The 19,715-nt window shown below is 42.6% G+C and overlaps 1 protein-coding gene across 1 annotated transcript; it reads left to right on the top strand.

The window, feature by feature from the left end:
* The first annotated feature begins 6,790 nt into the window (after positions 1-6,790).
* AIP (aryl hydrocarbon receptor interacting protein) lies at positions 6,791-19,288 on the top strand. The gene is made up of 6 exons (XM_060772716.2): positions 6,791-6,975; positions 9,957-10,136; positions 11,595-11,783; positions 12,202-12,378; positions 13,876-14,017; positions 14,859-19,288. Exons 1-6 carry the CDS (start codon positions 6,877-6,879, stop codon positions 15,062-15,064), a joined length of 993 nt encoding a protein of 330 aa, XP_060628699.1. The 5' UTR covers positions 6,791-6,876; the 3' UTR covers positions 15,065-19,288.
* The last annotated feature ends 427 nt before the right edge of the window (positions 19,289-19,715 follow it).

The raw sequence follows: 19,715 nt of genomic DNA, 5'->3' as shown, positions 1-19,715 counted from the left end.
CTGCAAGTCCCAACTACAGTAGATGTAGTGAATGATGGGATTTTTATTAGTATTAGCTAGCCGTTTCATAAATGGTTCACTAGGTCTGCTCTAACAATGGGGTCTAACAATAGGATTAGGCCAGGAACAGGAATTGTATAACCCTCTATAAATTATTAGACAAAAACTTCATAATTATTCATTATTGTCTGTGCTGACTTAGGCTGGATCTACATTGCCCTATATCGCAAGATCTGATCCCCAATTATCTTCTTATCCCAGATTATCTGGCAGTGTAGGGTCATATAATCCAATTCAAAGTAGATAATCTGGGATCAGACCCTGGGATACAGGGCAGTGTAGATCCAGCCGTAGACTGGATTATCTGCATTGATAATCAGGATTATATGGCAGTGTAGATCTAGCCTTAGATTGATGGAGTTTGCAGCTCAGCAACATCAGAAGGCCTGCATTCTTTTCAGTTCTGCCTTAATGAAGCAGTTATACTATCTTTTAGTTTCTCTACAGGACCAGCAGTTCCCTTCTTTAATGGGTCCTTTTCTTTTGGTCATAAAGGGTTTATCCCTTCTCTAAGCAAATGAAAACTGTCTGGAGATGTGTTTTCTATGAATATCAGGAAACCAATGCCAACCCAGAATGAGATGAAGCTTGTGAAATGGTGGACTTGAAGAACAAGAAGAGGCAGAGGGCAAATTGCCCTGGGCAGCAATTAGCAGTAGGGATGGGAGAAATTTTACTTTCTGGCTTGAGTTTCAGTAGATTTGCCCCAGGCAGCACAGTTGCCTGGCTACTAGCAATTGACTACTTGTTTACTTCTGCAATCCATAGCACTTTCTTTCCATCTACAGATCCAGCCACTAGTTGTTCTGAGCCCCTGAAAGTCACCTGCTGCCAAGCCTGTAGCGAGGGGGTGGTTTTAGGGGTTCAACCCCCCCCCCCGAAATGTTTCAGATTTTTTTAAAAACTTGGTTTACTCATGAATTTTAACTGGTTAACCAAATCCCCATGCTAAGTCTATGAGATGCAAAAAGTTAAGAGTCCCTCCAGAACTGCAAGCACTATCTCAAGCAAATATTGACAATTTATTCACACTGTCATTACTTGCAGCAATAGCCGATGTAGTGAAGCAACCAAGTTGGGGGGGGGGGGGGATGAATGCTCTCATTAAGGAGGTCAGACTTGAAGGAGGTCATTAAGGAGGTCAGTGTTGAATGCTCTCATTAAGGAGGTCAGACTTGGTGGAGGTGGTTGACATGGGTGGAGCTGCAGGCTATTGAAGGCTGCTCTGCCCCCTGCAGCTGTGCTCTTGGCTTCAGCGTGAGCTAGGAAGCAGGTTTCAACACACACACCCCACGTGAAATTTTCAACCCCCCCCCCCGAAAATTTCAACCCCCTTTCTCTACCTCTTTCTTTCCTTCGTTTGCTCTTTGCTTCCATCCTTCCTTCACTCTTTTCTTCTTTGCTTCTCCTCCTCTTTCTCTCCTTTCCTTCTCTCCTTCCTTCCCTCCCTCTTTCTTTCCTTCCCTGGCGGCGGATGAGGCTCCCCCCTCACCGGACCCACCATTGTGCTGTCCGTTCCTAGCTCCTTTTCTGACTGGAAGAGGGAGGATGGTCGGTGGTGCCTCTTGCGCTTGCTGTGTCCTTGTGCAGGTGGGGGCAGGGCCATAGAATGTTTGCGCACATGCTCTGTGTCATCTTCTACCTTTTTTGGATTTGAAGTTCTTTTCACTATGTTTTTGGTGATTTTTTGAGTGATAGCCACTCCTTGGGTTAGTAGGTATCTTGTGACCAAATCTGGTGTCATTTCCTTCAGTGGTTTTTGAGTTATGTGCATCCCACAAACGAACATTACATTTTTATGTATATAAGAAGAGTGCTGCCTTGTCCTTTGCCTCAGACAGCAACATGTCTTGGGCTGTGGTTAGATTAAACTCTCAGAGGAGCAGACAATTAAAATGAAAGAAGTCTAGAAGCAGAAAAACACAAGTGTATTTATTCAATGAAATCAATAGCAGAAAGAGAATATTGTCAAGGCATTGGCTGGCAATTGGAATGCTTGATTTGTTTATTAATATGGAGTTAACTGTGAGAAAAAAAAAAAACCAAAGGACAGATTTGGAAATTGTAGTCAATGCAATTAAGATGTCACTGATGATATACAAGCCATCCTCTTGTGTGCATGTTTGGCAATGAAGTACCTTTCATTAGCAAAGGATAATAACAGTCCAAATGGGATAACAGAACTGCTCACATAACCAGATAACTGACAATGACTAAATCAGACTTAATGAAATTGCAGTCTTGTTCATGGACAAAACCTGTTTGAGAAAGAAGGTATTATAGAAGCCTTAAGTGAAAGAGCAAAGCAGGCAAATACAAGAAGCCTGTATTATACCACAAGAGACCGTCCCTGAAGAGTTTGATATATTCTAGATATATTAATGTTCATTTGCTGAGCATTGAGCTACTGACAGCAAACTCATCCTGCAGAAAATACTTGGCAAAGATGTCACTTGCTGTCATGTCATTGCATGTTGCTGAAGAAAGGCTGGGAAACAGTGTCTGTCGTGGTGATGCTAATTGTGATAAATCTCCCATGGACTGACTTTCCAAAGAAAATGCTAAAAAAGAAAACGGAGTTACTCAACAAGAGCCACGACAGACAGTTGATAATCTTTCTTTCTTTAACCATTTTCACCCTCACTCAGCACACCTACCATTTAAAGTAACATTATTCAAATGTAAGTGTTTACAAGGTACATTAGTTTCATGGTGTTCTTTTGGCCAAAAGAGCCCAAATGACTATTTCATGGTTTCTTCCCCTTTATCCCTACATCTAAACATCAATACTTAACTGCCTATATGCTGCTGCCCTCTGTCTGCTGAACCATTTCTCCTGGAATTGGTACTCATAAACATGCAACTTCAATCTAATCAGGCGAGAATTTCTGCTTAGTTTAATGAACTAATTCTGTCTATAGTATGGCCCCAATCCTACCTTATCTTCCTTTTTGTCCTTCTCCCTTTTTCTTTAACAACAACAAAAAGGACATAAAACAGTAGACATAAATCAGAAAACCAAGCTGAACTGTAACAATATTCTGTATTCAGTTAATCATCACTTTAAGACGGAGTAACTTTTACACAAAGATCATCACATCATCATCATAGGACATCACAAGGCAGTGGGTCCGTAAGTGACTCTAGAGACTTATTTTGGATCGGAAGCAAAGACCATCAGCACTGAAGCTATGATCCTTCACCATCAGCTTCGCTGGACTGGCCATGTTGTCCAAATGCCCGATCACTGTCTCTCAAAGAAGTTACTATACTTTCAACTCAAGAACAGAAAATGGAATGCCGGGGGACAGGAATAGAGATTTAAAGATGGGCTTAAAGCCAACCTTAAAAACAGTGGCATAGACACTGAGAACTGGGAAGCCCTGGACCTCAAGCACTTTAGCTGGAGGCCAGCTGTGACCAACAGTGTTGTGGAATTCAAAGAAGTACTAATGGAGGGCAAAAGGGAGAAACATGTCAAGAGGCAGGTACGTCAAGCCTACCCCTGTGGAGACTGTCTTCCATGTCCTCACTCCGAAAGATCATATCTCAGTTAACAAAGTGTTCCTGGGTGTCATGTCTTTAATTGAAGTGGCAAAAATAAATTGGAAAGAATAGGGGCATGTGCCTACTTCACAAAACAGAAGACCAGTTCAGTGTGTTCTGGCAAGTCATTTATCCCAGTCTTACAATACACACATAGAATCATAGAGTTGGAGTTGGACTGGCCATCCAGTCCAACCCCCTGCCAAGAAGCAGGAAAATCGCAGTCAAAGCACCCCAAGAGACGGCCATCCAGCCTCTGTTTAAAAGCATCCAAAGAAGGATCCTCCACCACACTAAAGGGCAGAGAGTTCCACTGCTGAACAGCTCTCATAGCTAGTAAGTTCTTCCTTGTGTTCAGGTATAATCTCCTTTCCTGTAGTTTGAAGCCATTGCTCCGCGTCCTAGTCTCCAGGGCAGCAGAAAACAAGCTTGCTTCCTCCTCCACATGACTTCCTCTCACATATTTATTCATGGCTATCCAAATAAGATGTGGTAAAAATGAACTTTTTTCTCAGAGTCTATCTGAAGTACATTTGTATTTTTTTCTCTTTCTTCCTCTTAATATTCTCCTTTCATATCAGGTCTATGAGACTGCAACCCCGCATGGAGAGACTGTCCCCTTTTAATGTCTGGATTCCGGGCAATTCTTACAGAAATATAGGTGTTTTATAAGCATTTATGAATCAGGGTAGCATAATAGTTTGAACATTGGTCTAGGTCTGTGGGAAGCCAGGATTTAAATCCTTATCCAGCCATGGAAAGTAACTTTCTTCCAGGCTGCAGGGAAGATAATGGCAATCATCTCTTGAATAAATCTTGCCAAGAAAACCCGTAGGAGATGCTTGCCATAAGGCAGAGTTGACATAGCAACCAATGTGTGTTTAAATAAGAACAATAACTATGTAAATAGTGTTTCTGATATAAAAGAAAACCCATGACAATAATAATAGCACAAAAAAGAGATTTAGTACATCAAGTTAAAATGGCTATAGAGACAGTCCCTGAGTTACAAACACCCGACTTACAAATGACTCCTAGTTAAGAACGGGGGTGAGACAACAAGAAGTAAGAGAAATCTACTTCTCAGAAGGGGAATTCACTCCTGAAAGAGTTTTCATGGGGAAAAGGTGCCTCCACTGAAGCTTTCTCCACAACAAGCCATTTTTTTCAAAAGGGACAGAAAGTGAGGTGAAATTTTCTGAACTTGGGCCACATACAGCAAAACAAATGTCAAAGGGATGTCAACCCTTCCCTACAGGCCCGTAGCCAGGATTTCGTTTCGGGGGGGGCTAAAAAAATTTCAGGGGGGGTTTCGGGGGGGGGCTGAGTTTCGGGGGGGCTGAGTCTGAGTGAAAGAGGGTCTAGCCTAGCAAACCTTTTGTATCATTACCCCAATACCCCCATACATATGGGATATATTGAGAATGGTGATCAAATCATGATATTAATAAACATAACAGTTTAAATAATGCACCAGTAAGGCATTTTTGCGAACCACCATGAGAATTTCGGGGGGGGCTGAAGCCCCCCGAGCCCCCCCCCTGGCTACATGCCTGCTTCCCTATGCTATCCAAATCTGGAGTTACACTTAAAAGATGTACTTGTTCCAACAAACAAATTCAGCAAACCTACAAAATCTTTCTTAGAATCATAGAATCACTGAGTTGGAAGAGGCTTTGTGGGCAATCCAGTTCAACCCTCTGCCAAGAAGTGTTTGTAACTTGGAGACTGCCTGTATGTAGTTTTGGACAGTGCGCCTTCGAGGGCTATCATTTCAAGGGAAAGATATGAACTCATCACACTAGAGAAAAAATCCACTTAAAATCCGGTTTTTGCCTCCTGTAGAATCATGGGGTTTGTAGTTTAGTGAGGCTGTTCAAGCCTCCTTCCTAAACTACAAACCCCATAACTCTGTAGGAGGCAGAAACTGGATTTTAAGTGGATTTTTTCCTCTAGTCTGATGAAGTCAATAGAATACTTGTAGGATTTTTTCATTGGTAATTCTTGGAGTCCTCTTTCTCAAAACCATAATTATTTGGTGTGTCTGCTTTTATTACAATTTGTAAAGTTGACGCTGAACCACAAAGAGGTCTGGGGAAAATAAATAATATTTATCCTTTTTTCTTCTGCTGAAATGAACTGTATTTATGTAGTAAAAACACGCTTGCATGGGGCTCTCAACATGTTGTAAACATGTATGTAGTAAAAACACGCTTGCATAACTCACTTGCATGGGGCTCTCAACATGTTGAATAAAATTAAGCCATATCACAAAAATGTTTTCTTTTTAAAGGCTAGGCAAAAACCCAATAGGAGATAGCCCGATTTTCTCTGGGATGGAGCTCCGCACTGGACAAGTGCAATAAACGGACTTGTGAATTTTGTAAAATCTGTTAATTATGTAATGACAATTAGAGCTTTGCTTTTTTGGATTAAAGAAGTATTTTCAAGCCATGGATGGTTGAAATCCGTGGATACAGAATTCATTACTATGGAAAGCAGTCTATATTCTCCGATCCTAGAGTTAGCCATTTGTTAGGGTCACTTTCCTGAATCAGATGGAGGGGTTGGACTAGATGACCCTTGGGAGCCCTTCCAACTGTGTGACTCTAAAGGAGGCATGGGCAAACTTCGGCCCTCCAGGTGTTTTGGACTTCAACTCCCACAATTCCTAACAGCCTACCGGCTGTTAGGAATTGTGGGAGTTGAACTCCAAAACACCTGGAGGGCTGAAGTTTACCCATGCCTGCTCTAAAGGCTTTTTCACACTATGTAACTATAGCACTTGAGGTGCCTCTACACAGCAGAACTAATGCAGTTTGACAGCACTTTAACTGCTATGGCTCTGTGCTATGGAATCCTGGGAATTGTAGTCTCTGCTACAACTCCAGGATTCCATAGTATTGCGCCATGCCAGTTAAACTGGGGTCAAACTGCATTAATTCTATAGTGTTGATGTATCCACAGTTGTGTCCAATGGAAACCTAGGATTTGTAGTTTAGACTTCGTAACCAAAGTCTCTAGTAGTGCCTCTGACCAAACGACAAATCCCAGGACCCCATAGGACTGTTGCCACAGCAGTTTGAGGTGGGATATGGTGCTCCAAGCCTTCCATGAAACGCTGCCCCCGAGTTTCCCCGAAAGCTCCCGAACTATAACAATCGGGCCGAAGGCGGATACGGAAATGACCGAACACATCCGGAAATAGCCGAAGCGGTCATCAGTGAGCAATCGAAGCGTACGAAGCCGAATTCGAGCGGGGGAGCCATCATGGCGGACATAATCGAGGAGCTCCGAGCAGATGGGATCGAGAAGCGGGTGGTGCAGGAAGGCAATGGGCCACTGCCCGACTACCAGGATGGCACCAAGGTAAAAACAACGGGCGATTATTTCTCGGCAAGGAGATAACGGAACAGGGCGGAGGAGGACAAGCACGCATGCGCGAATAAAAGCGGCCGAGAGAGCTAGAGTGAACTGCGCAGGCGCACGGGCGGTTGTGGGCGGGGGTGGGACAGGCCACGCTCGAGCCTGGAAATTGAGTGTGCTTCCTAGATTGTGATTGGGCGAGAGCTCTTCTATTAGAGCCACTCAAGAGAATGGGACTCTCGCTATAGACCACGCCTACAAATTAGGTTGCTATGGTTACAGGAATTAGGAGGGTTGAGATGACGTCGGGCCCCGCAAGGGCGCTTCCTGCCCGTTGCCAATGTTCTGTGGAATTCTGGGGGTTGTAGTTTAGAGGAAGCTCCTTCATGTCACTTGAACTGCCATGGCTCAATGCTATGGCGTCATGGGGAGTTGTAGTTTTACAAGGTCTTGAGTCTTGTCTGCTAAAAGAGTGCTGGTGCCTCACTAAACTACAAATCCCCGGCTTCCATAGTGTGGAGCCATGGCAGTTCAAGTGGTGTCAAACTGTATTAATTCTGCAGTGTAGATTCACCTCTGAACTGGAGTTTAAATTAGCAGTTGTGAGCATGAAGCTGTAGCTGATTTAGAGTGTCTATTTCCTATTCTTCTGCTGAAAAGGCTCCCAAAACAGTTTACATAAAAGTAAAAACAATTCAATTCTTGCTCTCAAACATAATTTTTACAAAATCACAAGACAAAGAGGGAGGACACATAGTGGCATGGGCAGAAAACAAAGGCACAAGTTTTGAATGTTCCTTTAAATCAGGGGCCCTCAAACTAAGGCCCATGGGCTGGATACGGCCTCCAAGGTCATTTACCCAGCCATCGCTCAGGGTTAACCTAAGTCTGAAATTACTTGAAAGCACACAACAACAATCCTTCGACATGACTGTGGTATTCTGGGGCCCAGAAGCACTTCATTTCAATAGGATTCACTATTATCTATGGTTTTGTATACCCATGCAAAGTCTGAGAATGTATCCCCTTTGGATATGGAGATTATAAAGGTAAAGGTTTTCCCCTGACATTAAGTCCAGTCATGTCTGACTCTGGGGGATTGTACTTATCTCCATTTCTAAGCTGAAGAGCCGGTGTTGACTGTAGACATCTCCAAGGTCATATGGCCGACATGACTGCATGGAGTGCCGTTACCTTCCTGCCGGCATGGTACCTATTGATCTACTCACATTTGCATGTTTTTGAACTGCTAGGTTGGCAGAATCTGGGGCTAAGGCCGCTCCCCGGATTCGAACCTGCGACCTTTCGGTCAGCAAGTTCAGCAGCTCAGCACTTTAACCCACTGTGTCACCGGGGGCTCTATATGGGGATTATACTGCCTTTAAATTAAGAGCTGTTGACTATATTTATAGGACAAAACTGTCAAAATGACCTCATTAGTATTCCTTGCCTGAAAAAAACTATATGAAACCCAAGGAAATTCATGAGGTTGCCATACATTGACTGGCAAATTGAAGGTACAGGTATTCCCCAAGTTTAGAACAAAATTGGTTCTGTAAGTTTGTTTTTAGCATGAATTTGTATGTAAGTTGGAACAAGTACATTTTTAAGTGTATCTCCAGCCATATATATATATATATATATATATATGTGTGTGTGTGTGTGTATGCTCTATATTAGCGTTGGACAATATAGGGAAGTGTTAACATCCCTGTGGCATTTGTTTTGCTTTCTGTGCCCCTGTTCAGAAGATTTCCCCTGTGATCATTGGATTTTGAAAATTCCGCTTGTTATAGAAACAAGGATTGGTAATAAAGCATCAGTGGAGACCCCTTTTCCCCATGATAACACTTTCAAAAGTGAATTTCCCTTCCAAGTGATAGATTGCTCTCACTTCCTGTTGTCTCAACTAGGTGTCATTTGTAAGTTGGATGTTTGTAACTCAGAGACTGCCTGTATACTCATGTATAAGTTGACCCATATGTACAAGCCGAGGGCAGGTTTAGGGGCCAAGATTGTAGATTTTGATGTGTCCCATGGATAAGCTAAGGAGTGGGCAGCTGTAGTAGAAAACAGATGTAGTCTTACTGGTAATATCATCTGAGTTCCTTTCCGGTCTGCCTGCCACCTTCCCTAATGTAATGTTCATTTCCCTCCTTTATTCTAACTGAGGCTCAATCTACACTGCCATATAATGCAGTTTCAAGTTGCACTATATGGCAGTGTAGATGGGGCCTTAGATGGAGCTCCAGATGGAAACATCTGAGAAGATTTTACTTTGCTGTAAATAGTTTATTAGCTTCATGAATGTCAGTGTCTTCTAAATCAGTAGTTTGCGACTGGTCAGTAGTATGAACTCTGATGTGTAAGTCCCCCACCACTACCCCTGCACTTTGCACAATACAGAGACTGATATAATCACTTAGTTTTGTCAAATGTTTTGATACAGTCAATGGGCTAATCAATAAAACGTACAATTACTTGGCACAGTGGTTCTCAACCTGTGGGTCCCCAGATGTTTTGGCCTTCAACTCCCAGAAAACCTAACAGCTGGTAAACTAGCTGGGATTTCTGGGAGCTGTAGGCCAAAACACCTGGGGATCCACAGGTTGAGAACCACTGACTTAGTGGAACTTGGAAAATAATTTGTTGGACTACAGCTTCTAGAATTTCTCGAACTGTATTCCTGTAATCTCAGTCCCCAAATGTTATCCCATTTGTTTATTGGGCCTTTAATCTACATATACTTGTGGTCTATCTTGGTCAAACCACCTGCCTGTTAGATGGAGAAAGTGATCTTTCAGCTGCATGTTCTGATACTTTGGCATCACATTGACCATCAGATTGGATATCAGATTAATACCTCTGCCAGTTGAACAATGAATTCATGCCAGCTTCTGTTTACTGCATACCATCTTTACTCTTCTTCTTCTGGGTGTTTGCAGAGGCCTTATTCTATAGCTCTGCTTCCTGACCTTTTTCAGGCTACCTTCCACTACCGTACTCTGCTCTGCAGTACGGACGAGCAAGTGCTGGATGACAGTCGTACACGGGACAAACCTATGGAGCTTATCATTGGCAAGAAGTTCAAGCTGCCTGTCTGGGAGACCATCCTGCGCACCATGCGGGAGGGAGAGATAGCCGAGTTCTTGTGTGACACCAAGGTAATCCTCATTAAGGCTATGTCATCATTGATCATTGAGAATTTGAGAAAGCCTCGAAAATCCTTGATTCTTCTGACTGCTCCCGGGATAGCTGGCCATTACTGGGTCATGGTACTCCATCTACAAAATGAGAATTTCTTACCTTTTTCAAAATGGTTTCCACATCCAAAGTGCTTTGTAAACGAATAGTAAACAAGTATTTATTTATTAAGTAAAGGTAAAGGATTCTCCTGGCATTAAGTCTACTTTGTTCGACACTAGGGGGTGGTGCTCATCTCCATTTCCATTTCTAAGCCAAAGAGCTGGAGTTGTCCGTAGACACCTCCAAGGTCATGTGGCCAGCATGATGGCATGGAGGACCATTAACCTTCCCACAGAACTGGTACCTATTCATCTACTCACATTTGCATGTTTTTGAACTGCTAGGTTGGCAGAAGCTGGGGCTAACAGTGGGAGCTCATCCCATTCCCTGGATTCGAACCACCAACCTTTGCAGCAAGTTCAGCAGTTCAGCTGTTTAACCCACTGTGCCACCAGGTGGCACTTCGGGTTAATTTATTTACTACCTCCATCATAAAAGCACTCAGCTTCCATGGAACTTCTTACAGTGTAGAAATCACAGGATATTATATTAAACATAGGATTCATCAGCTTCTAAATGTCATGTCAATTTTTTCTTTTATGAATAGTACATTTCTTTTTTATCCCCTTCCAGATGCCTTAATAACAATAAACGTGTACAGTCACTGGTGAGACTACAGAAACTATAGGAAGAATGGTTTTGCAGATTTTCCAAAGGGTTCTTAGCTGTGTTTCTATTGTTACTTTTTTTAGGATTTGTAGTTGCAGAATAAAAATATGCTAAAGGAATGTAAAGTTCTTTTATTTTTATACCATTCAGAGAATTTAGCTTTTGCAGGTGGGGTGATTCTGTTGCAATGGTGCAGAATATTGACCCTTTCTAGAGTTTTTTGAGATGACTTTTAGATACAGGAGCCCTGTCTGGTTTTTGCTTTTCTCTTCAAAATATGTTCCAAATGGCTTTTGTATAAACTATACTTAGCCCTCGACATTTACTGGAATTAGAAGCATAAAATCCCACATTTTTCCTTTATCGAGAGAACATCTCTAGGAATTTCTAGGTTCACCAGCACAGCACAACGGTCAATTTCCACCAAAAGCTGACCATGAAATCTCACCAGATTTGTACAGGGGTGTTCTCAAGGAATCTCTAGGTCCTCTGGCATGATTCTATGACCAGCTTCCTGCAGAAGTTGGCCATATAATTGCACTGTAGCATCTAGATATTCCTAGAGATAACATTTTAATCGTATGCGTGAATAATCAAATCCACAAAAGTTGAACCCACGAATGTGGAAGACTAGCAGCAAGTACCACAGATTCTTCTCCTGCAACAACAATTATTTTGTATTTATTTTTTTTACTTTCTCCTTGTAGCATGTAGTCTTGTACCCAATGGTGTCAAAGAGCTTGAGGAATATTGCAGCTGGGAAAGATCCACTGGAGGGGCAAAGGCACTGCTGTGGTATTGCTCAGATGCATGAGCATCACTCTCTGGGCTACCCAGACCTTGATGAGCTCCAGCAAAATCCCCAGCCTCTCATCTTTGCCATTGAGATGCTCAAGGTGAGGGGAAAGGAAAGGTGAGGTCTTGTGGGATGAAAAGCCTCCGGTGGATGATGGGTCTTGGGTTATTTGTGTTGTATGACTATGCATGGAAGAGGAAATGACAATTTGGATGGATTTAGTCGGTCTTGTTCTCAGCATGTTTTTCTTGATGTCAGTACAAGAGAAGATTTAGTTAGCCTTTTGAAGGATTGCATTGCAGGAAGAAGGGGAGCGTGCTTTCTGTCTTTGGACAAGGAGGTTAGAGCCTTCATGTTCCTTCTCATTTCTTGAACCTCTTCTTGATACTACTTCTGTGTTCGCCTGGGATGGTCAGGATGGAAAGTCAGGCTGGTTTTTGCAGTGCTCCAGTGGAATTGTGTGGGGCATTTATATTTTGTGATCTATCCCAGCATGTGTTGCTGTTGTGCCTTGCCAGGTGGAAAGCCCAGGCTCTTACCGTCAGGACCCTTGGGCCATGTCTGATGAGGAGAAGTTGAAGGCTGTTCCTCTGATCCACCAGGAAGGCAATGAGCTCTACAAGGAAGGCAAAGTGCAGGAGGCAGCTGCCAAGTACTATGATGCCATCGCCTGCCTCAAGAACCTGCAAATGAAGGTGATTGAAGTCACGTCTGCTGCAGCAACCTTTGCTGTAACTTCACTTTTGTCTGCACATTGTGGAAGAAATACAGAATGAGATGGGAGGGGGTGAATTTGGCATAAGCAGGGCTCCTACCTGGTAGTTGTTGTACTTGTTACTTCAAGGAGAACTCTTCCTTACGGCAGGAAAATGCCTCTTTACAAGAAATGTCTGGTATTGTCTAGACTGATTATGAATTTTGAATTTGAATGAAACAAAAGTTTGAATGGTAGCATCAACATTTCTCAGAATTTGTATCACAAAAATCTGCATTCAAAATGGATGCAGAAAATGATTTGAGGAGGCAGTTTCTGGGATATCAACTTAAATTGGTCTATACATGTGTATTTTAGTATGAAAGCGTAATAGAAATCCAAGGTGTTAGAAAGGTATCCAAAAGAATGGACAGATCAAATCCAAAATATTCTTACAATCTTTCTTTCAGTCCCCTAATCTTCAGAAGATTTTTACCACCAGCCTCATTCTTTTGGAGGATGTTTGCCAAATCATATAAGCCATTCTTTCTTGACACTCTGATTCTGCTATACCCAGGCTGCTGCTCTTCACATAGACTGTGATTCTAATCAGCCATGACCAGTGACCTGCTATTTACAATCACAGTTGTGTCCCCTTCTATTGTCTAAACTTCATAGTCTAGACTTCATATTTGTTAATCCCCTGAGCTGATGGGAGTTGTCTTTACAGTTATCTAGAGGTTTCAGTTTGGGAAAGTCTGCTCTAGTGCTTCTAGTATGCCTCCAATCTGAGATAATTGGATTGAAAGAGTAGCACCTTTCCTCACTCCAATTCTATGATGTGATATGAGAAACAGTTAGTGGTCTCGGTTCTCCAAATTTCTGACAAAGTTCAGAAGCCCACCATCGCTCTGTATCGGGCCATACAAAGTCTTGTCTAGCTTGGTATCTTCTGTGGTCTGAGAGCTAAAGTGCTCTCACGACTAAACTCTACTTTTGCAGAAGTTAAGGGTGCAGGACCTTTGCCAAAGTAGAAAAACTGATTTTTTAAAAAAACTTAAAAATTATGTGTACAATCAGAATTGTGTCCCCTTCTATTTTCTAAACGTCATAGTCTAGACTTCATATTTGCTAACCCCCTGTGCCAAAACATTTCTGAAAGTATATTGTAATGTTAATGCTTGTTAGAGGGAAGACATGACCAAGGAATATTGGGTGGAGAGGGCTGATTTCCACCTTGTGCTGTAAATTCTGTCTTGCAACTCCCTGCCTTCCTCATCCCCGGTCCATTTAGGAGTGAATTGGAAATGCTTTGTTTAGCCCTGCTGCTTTGATGGCTTCTTTTCATAGAATCATAAAGTTGGAAGAAACTGTGAGGGCTAACCAGTCCAACCCACTTTTTCCCTGTGGCAAGCTCCCTGTGCCTGTCCAGATAGGGAACTCCTTGCACTCGTCTGTGTTTGCCTCATCCTACCCCCTCTCCTCTCCCAAACCACAGGAACAGCCAGGGTCCCCTGACTGGATACAGCTGGACCAACAGATCACCCCTTTGCTGCTGAATTATTGCCAGTGTAAACTGCTGAATCATGAATATTATGAAGTGCTGGATCACTGTTCTTCCATTCTCAACAAGTATGAAGGTAAGGGGTCTCTTTTGTCAATGTAGAGCTGGAAATTACTGTAGAAAGAAAAAAACAGGGAGTTGTGGAATTGTGTTAGTCTATCAAGACTTCACTGTTAGATTAGGAGGGGGACTGTGTAAGGGCAGAGGAGAATAATTGTAGTTGAAGAATCCAAACAGTAGACAACATATCTAGCCCTGAGGTTGATCCATGTTGAAGATTAGAAAGGTTACTTTTTGGCAGGTTTTTTTTTGTCGTGTCGTGTCAGAAGTAACTTGAGAAACTGCAAGTCGCTTCTGGTGTGAGAGAATTGGCCATATGCAAGGACGTTGCCCAGGGGACGCCCAGATTTTTTTTTGATGTTTTATCATCCTTGTGGGAGGCTTCTCTCATGTTCCCGCATGAGGAGCTGGAGCTGATAGAGGGAGCTCATCTGCGCTCTCCCCAGATTTGAACCTGCGACCTGTCGGTCTTTAGTCCTGCTGGCACAGGGGTTTAACCCACTGTGCCACCGGGGGCTTTTGGCAGGTACCACTCTTAGAATTCTCTGGCCCAGGTATCCTCAAACTGCGCCCCTCCAGCTGTTTGGGCCTTCAACTCCCAGAATTCCTGACCACTGAACAAGCTTGTTAGAGCTTCTGGGAGTTGGAGGCCCAAACAGTTGGAGGGCCGCAGTTTGAGGATGCCTGCTCTAGCCAATGTAACCAGTTTAATGTTCTGGAAATTCTAGGGGTTGTAGTAAAAAAAAAATGTCAAGTATTAATCCAAGTTGAAAAAGGGATTCATGGCAATGGTGATTTTCTGTGTTACCTGCCTGCTCAATGCTCTACTTCAAATGCTTTTTGTCCCCCACCCCCAGATAACGTCAAGGCCTACTTCAAGAGAGCCAAGGCACACGCAGCTGTGTGGAATGCAGTTGAAGCTCAGGCTGACTTTGCTAAGGTCTTGCAGCTTGACCCATCCCTGGGCCCGGTGGTCGCCCGGGAACTTCGCAACCTGGAGACCCGCTTACGTGAGAAAGACAATGAGGACAAAATCCGCTTCAAAGGCATTTTCTCCCAGTAGCTGCTGTGCCAGCCTTTGCTGCTACCCCTGTCCTCAGGCAAGAGAGCTCAAGGTTTGCCCGCAGTGCTCCTGGTGAAGGCAGCATCAATGGGAATGTGTGGCTCTCTGATGGGGCTAGTAGGTCCCTACTCTCAACACAGCTCTTGAAGCAAAGGTGTCATCCTTTCTTGTCAACCACGTGTCATCTCTGTATGAATGCCACCTTCTGCGACTGCCAAAGCAAGCAGGACAGGGCAAGGAAGACTTTCTGATTCCCTGGGCCAAAGTATGTCAGGCTTGCCAAGAGGGTAGCTGCCAAATTTAACACCAGCCTCCCTGCAGCCCCTGGAATTGGTTCTTTCTTTGATTTGCTGATTATGGTGCCTTTTCCCCTCATGGTGAAGAAAGTTTTCTTCCTGAGCTGATTCAGTGTCTTTTGGGCTGCCTGAAGATGCTGGCTGTGGGCTTTGAGTTTGGTTGTTCTGCCTGGAATCAGGTGGGGCCTGGGCTCCACCACAGCACTGTCTGTGTCTCAGGTCTAAAATCCCAGTAGGAGAGAGAGAAAGTAACCTTAATTGCATGACGAAAGTTGCATGAGCATCTTTGCCCCTTGCCCCTCCTGGATGTGTGCTAGTGCATTGCTTCTGCCTGTGAACTCACTTTCTATGGTGGCTGCTGGGTTATGTTGTCCTTTTTGCTGGTTCCTTATGTTACTTGGGTTTATAGGATTATGTATTTCAATTCATATACGGGGAAGCTTTGCTAGTGTCTGTGTTCGGTATATAGTTGAGTAGAATTCAGCACATTTACTCCAAGGAAGGTGAGCTGTTGAGCAGTGGGCTCCTTTAGCAAATGTGGCTGCCTGTGCTGTGAAATTCAGAGGATATTTTAAGAGAACCTTCTTTAGCATGCCCTAATGTTGCTTAAAGCTTTTTAAAGCTTGCTCAGATGCAAGTATCAACACTGGAAGTCAGTGCTGTATTTCTTCTACTGCTGTATGTACCAAAAAGAAACCTCTGGGTTCACCTTCTGACAGTACTTTGGACTTTTGGTACATTAGGAGGGGGAGGTGGGAGGAAGAGTCCTGGGCATTAGGTTTGCTGACAGAGTGCACACCCTGGGAGGTGATGCCAGATAACCTAACCTTTATCACACACACACACATGTGGAGTTTGTTTCCAAAAGGTGCTAGGAGTCAAATATTATGGACACATCAAAACTATCAAAATGTATACAATCACTTTGGCATAAGACTCAGAAATGACACATTCTAGCAAAAGAATGCATATTCTTTGCACATTTTTTATTCTGAATCAAATGGATACAGTACCTTTTGGAAACAAGCTCCACATATTTGAGCAGCTCCCTCCACAGGATATTATGATAGCACTCTCAGCTGGATTTTGTGGCTCCCTTTTTGGCTTTTGCCGTCTTCCTAAGACTTCCTTGCCATTATTGGCCACCAACAGCAAAAATGGCCAAAAACCTTAAGCATTCCCTTTAAGGGACATTTTCCCATTCAAGTTCTCTGATGTGGTATATGCTAGCATAGGCTTCTGTGTGGGACCGCCCCTCTAGGTCCAGTCCCATACAAAAAAGTAGGTCTTGTAGCAATGAAATGTCCACATTCATCAGCTGGATATGTCTTCTTAGTCCATCAGTTTTGATAAGTGGGAGTTATATGTGGAGACACAGAGTGATTTCATGCATCAGTTGCTCCTTATCTGACAGATCAGCTCTGTCAGAGATAATAAAATGATGAAGGGCCCATTCACATCATGCAGTTATAGCACTGTTATTTCACTTCAACTGCTATGGTTCTGTTCAGTTGAATCCTGTGATCTGAAGTTTGATTGGCAGCACCAGGGGATCTCTCTGGATGAGGATCCTAAATGTAAATTTTAGGATGCTGTAGGACAGAACCATTTAGGTTAAGGTGGAATACTAGCAGCATAATTCTGTAGTGTGAATGGGACTTAAATTACTGCTTTTTATTCCCATAGACCCTACCACAAAGTTTGGGTAACTTCCAGACCAGGTTCCAGCGCTCTGCTTGGATGTCTCTTGATTTTATGTTGCACTAGTGTATATAACGCCTACACTGCTCTTGAACCAGGCAGAAGAAAGGAAAGCCATCCTTAGCAAAATCAAAGCACTTTAAAGTCATATGCAGAGTGATATGGAAATGGCATTGATCTGAACTAGACAGGAAAATAAATGGGAGAAGGCCAGAGGAGCTGCAAGCAACATGGTTACATGAGTCTGTTGCTCTAGGTGTTCCTGGGCATAACACATGGATTGCTGCTCAGAGAGGGGTGGAGTGAGAGTAATATTCATAGGGTGGCATAGTGGTATAATAAATAGCATAGACGGATGCACAAGTCCTTTATTTTCCTAAGCAGACTGAAATTCCCAGCTTTTTGCTAAGACTAGAAATGGAAGGAGAAACTCTTGCCTCACCTCACCCCACCTCCTCCTAAAGAACCTTTTCCCCATGTGGTAGAATTGTTGGTATTGGCCCAAGACCATTGTGGTTGTTTTCTCACTTCAGATAGCAAACGCATTTGGCCACATTTTTCCACAGGAAGTAGTTAAGTTTGGTAGGATCATGCTCCAGTTTTAGTAATATGAAGCTCGGTCACATGCAGTATCCTTCCTATGAACATAGCTGTAGATGTTTATGCTATTAGCTTAGATTTATCATGGAAGTATGTTTATAACTTTTATTCAAATCCATGGATTGCTTCTAGGGTAAATACAGTATTATTCCTGTATCTGTGGGATGTGCTGGAGAGCCTAAAATATTCTGTCTGAAGATGATCCATTAAACTGCAAGTCCCAGTCCTACAGATTGGGGTGGTGAGGCGGGGGAGCCATACTATAAATTGCAATTTTGTTTTTACTGTTGGTCTTAGTTATGACTGAACTTTCTCTGTATTTCTGACTAGATCCATGTTCATATCTAAAACACTTTGCTTTTCCATTGTCTTAGTGGATTACTCACATAGCTTTAGCTTGCAGCAGGCCAAAATTTTGCTCTTGATTACTTGTGCCTTTTTTGTGAAATCTTGTTTTGCAGAATAAACATTGGTAGGTTTTAGATCCAGGAGCCCTAGTTGTGAACAGGTATGTGTAGGTTTAGAGATAGCGGATTTGTAGTCAATGGCTATCAGATCCCAACACAAAAGTGTTATTCCTTGAGCATAAAACTGCATGGGGTCTTGTGTCTGCTTTGGGCAAGTGGATGTTATCATTTATTTTCCCACTTCAAACTGGATGAACCAGTTTGTTCTTCTTCATATATCTGTAGACCCAAGAATGTATTATTTGTTTGCAGCATAGTCAAATCAATGTTTCCTTATCTATTGTTTGTTCTGAGGTTTTACTCGACAGTTTTGACAGCCTTCAGCAGATAAGTGTGCAGTGCATCAGTTTAGATTTCTCTTCCCGTCACCTGCACCCAATTTTTCTGAGGCGGCATGCATTGAGCACTCTGTGCAGTTGGATTTCCGATAGATTTTGGGGATACACCATAGGAAGACATCTAGCATTTGCACAGCCCTGCTTGCTTGGACACTTTAGTACTTAGATGTGAGCTTTTTGGTAAACATGTGCCCTTCCAAATGGTGGTGATAGAGAATCCAAGTAATGATTCTTTGTCCAACCCTGTGTAGCTTTTGAGCCTACTCCCTAATGTATTTAGCTTGTGATATGCCTATCCAGGGAGAGAGCTGGGGTGAATAGGGTAAGTGGCCACATGGCAGAAAATATAGTGGGTATAATCCATTACTGTTTTTGAGCTGAAGCCCAAGGGGAAAAGCATCTTTCTGGATGTATCTCACTCTAGATAACCATAGGCAAGATTCAAAAGAAGTTCTCCTTCCAGGAAGAATAATGGGGCAACAGCAGCACGATGCTTCACTGTCCATAGACAAAGCACTTCCAAGATTTTTTTTTAATGGATTGTATGTTCTCTGGCATAGAGCTCCAAAGAGGAAACTGTTTTTCCTTGGACCATTTATATTTATGGAGGCAGTAGTGTTTTAGGTTAGCTTTGAAGCTCAGTTTAGCACCGTCACATTTTCCAGACTCTGAATCCCAGCCAGTGGCACACAAGGAGCTTGGCTGATTAACACTGCTTAGTATATTACAGTAATTACTTTTTGTGTTTCTATACTGCAGGTTCAAGTGTATTTTGATTGATTTTTTGTTTTGTTAATATATTAATTAAAAACATCAAAGCCAGTCAAATTGTGAACAGCCTGAAAATGTACCAGTGGCTTTTATGTTCTGTACCAAAATAACTTCTTGTTTAAGAGTATAATGAAAATATGCGCTATTTGCCTTCTATAATATATGAAGGTATGAATCAAGGGTATAAATCTCAACATGGACTGAATATGAACCATAAGATTGCCACAACTTGTTCAACTGATTTTTCTGTATGCTTCTTTTTTCCCCAACAAGTCTTACAAAGGAAGATAGGCATTTCTTTTCAATGATAAGATGATCTAAAACTCTTTCTACTGTCTTCTTTGCAAAGCTCAAAAGTGTGGTAAACTCATTTTGGCAATTATTACTTACATGGAAAAGAAATAAAAAAACAACATTATGAGACTTAAAAGCTAAATGCCACAGGAAAACCTTGGGGTAACAGAAGCAAAAATCTGAT

Source organism: Anolis sagrei, chromosome 1 (assembly GCF_037176765.1).
Source record: "Anolis sagrei isolate rAnoSag1 chromosome 1, rAnoSag1.mat, whole genome shotgun sequence".
Classification (NCBI taxonomy): domain Eukaryota; kingdom Metazoa; phylum Chordata; class Lepidosauria; order Squamata; family Dactyloidae; genus Anolis; species Anolis sagrei.
The sequence above is the reverse complement of the archived record's forward strand: the minus strand, read 5'-3'. Positions and strand labels throughout refer to the sequence as shown.

Bases quoted from the DNA above. Each gene is read 5' to 3' on its own strand.
- AIP (XM_060772716.2), top strand. From the start codon at position 6,877: ATGGCGGACATAATCGAGGAGCTCCGAGCAGATGGGATCGAGAAGCGG. The intron at 10,137-11,594 runs GTAATCCTCATT...TTCTCCTTGTAG, and splicing joins AGTTCTTGTGTGACACCAAG to CATGTAGTCTTGTACCCAAT. The intron at 14,018-14,858 runs GTAAGGGGTCTC...CCCCACCCCCAG, and splicing joins CATTCTCAACAAGTATGAAG to ATAACGTCAAGGCCTACTTC.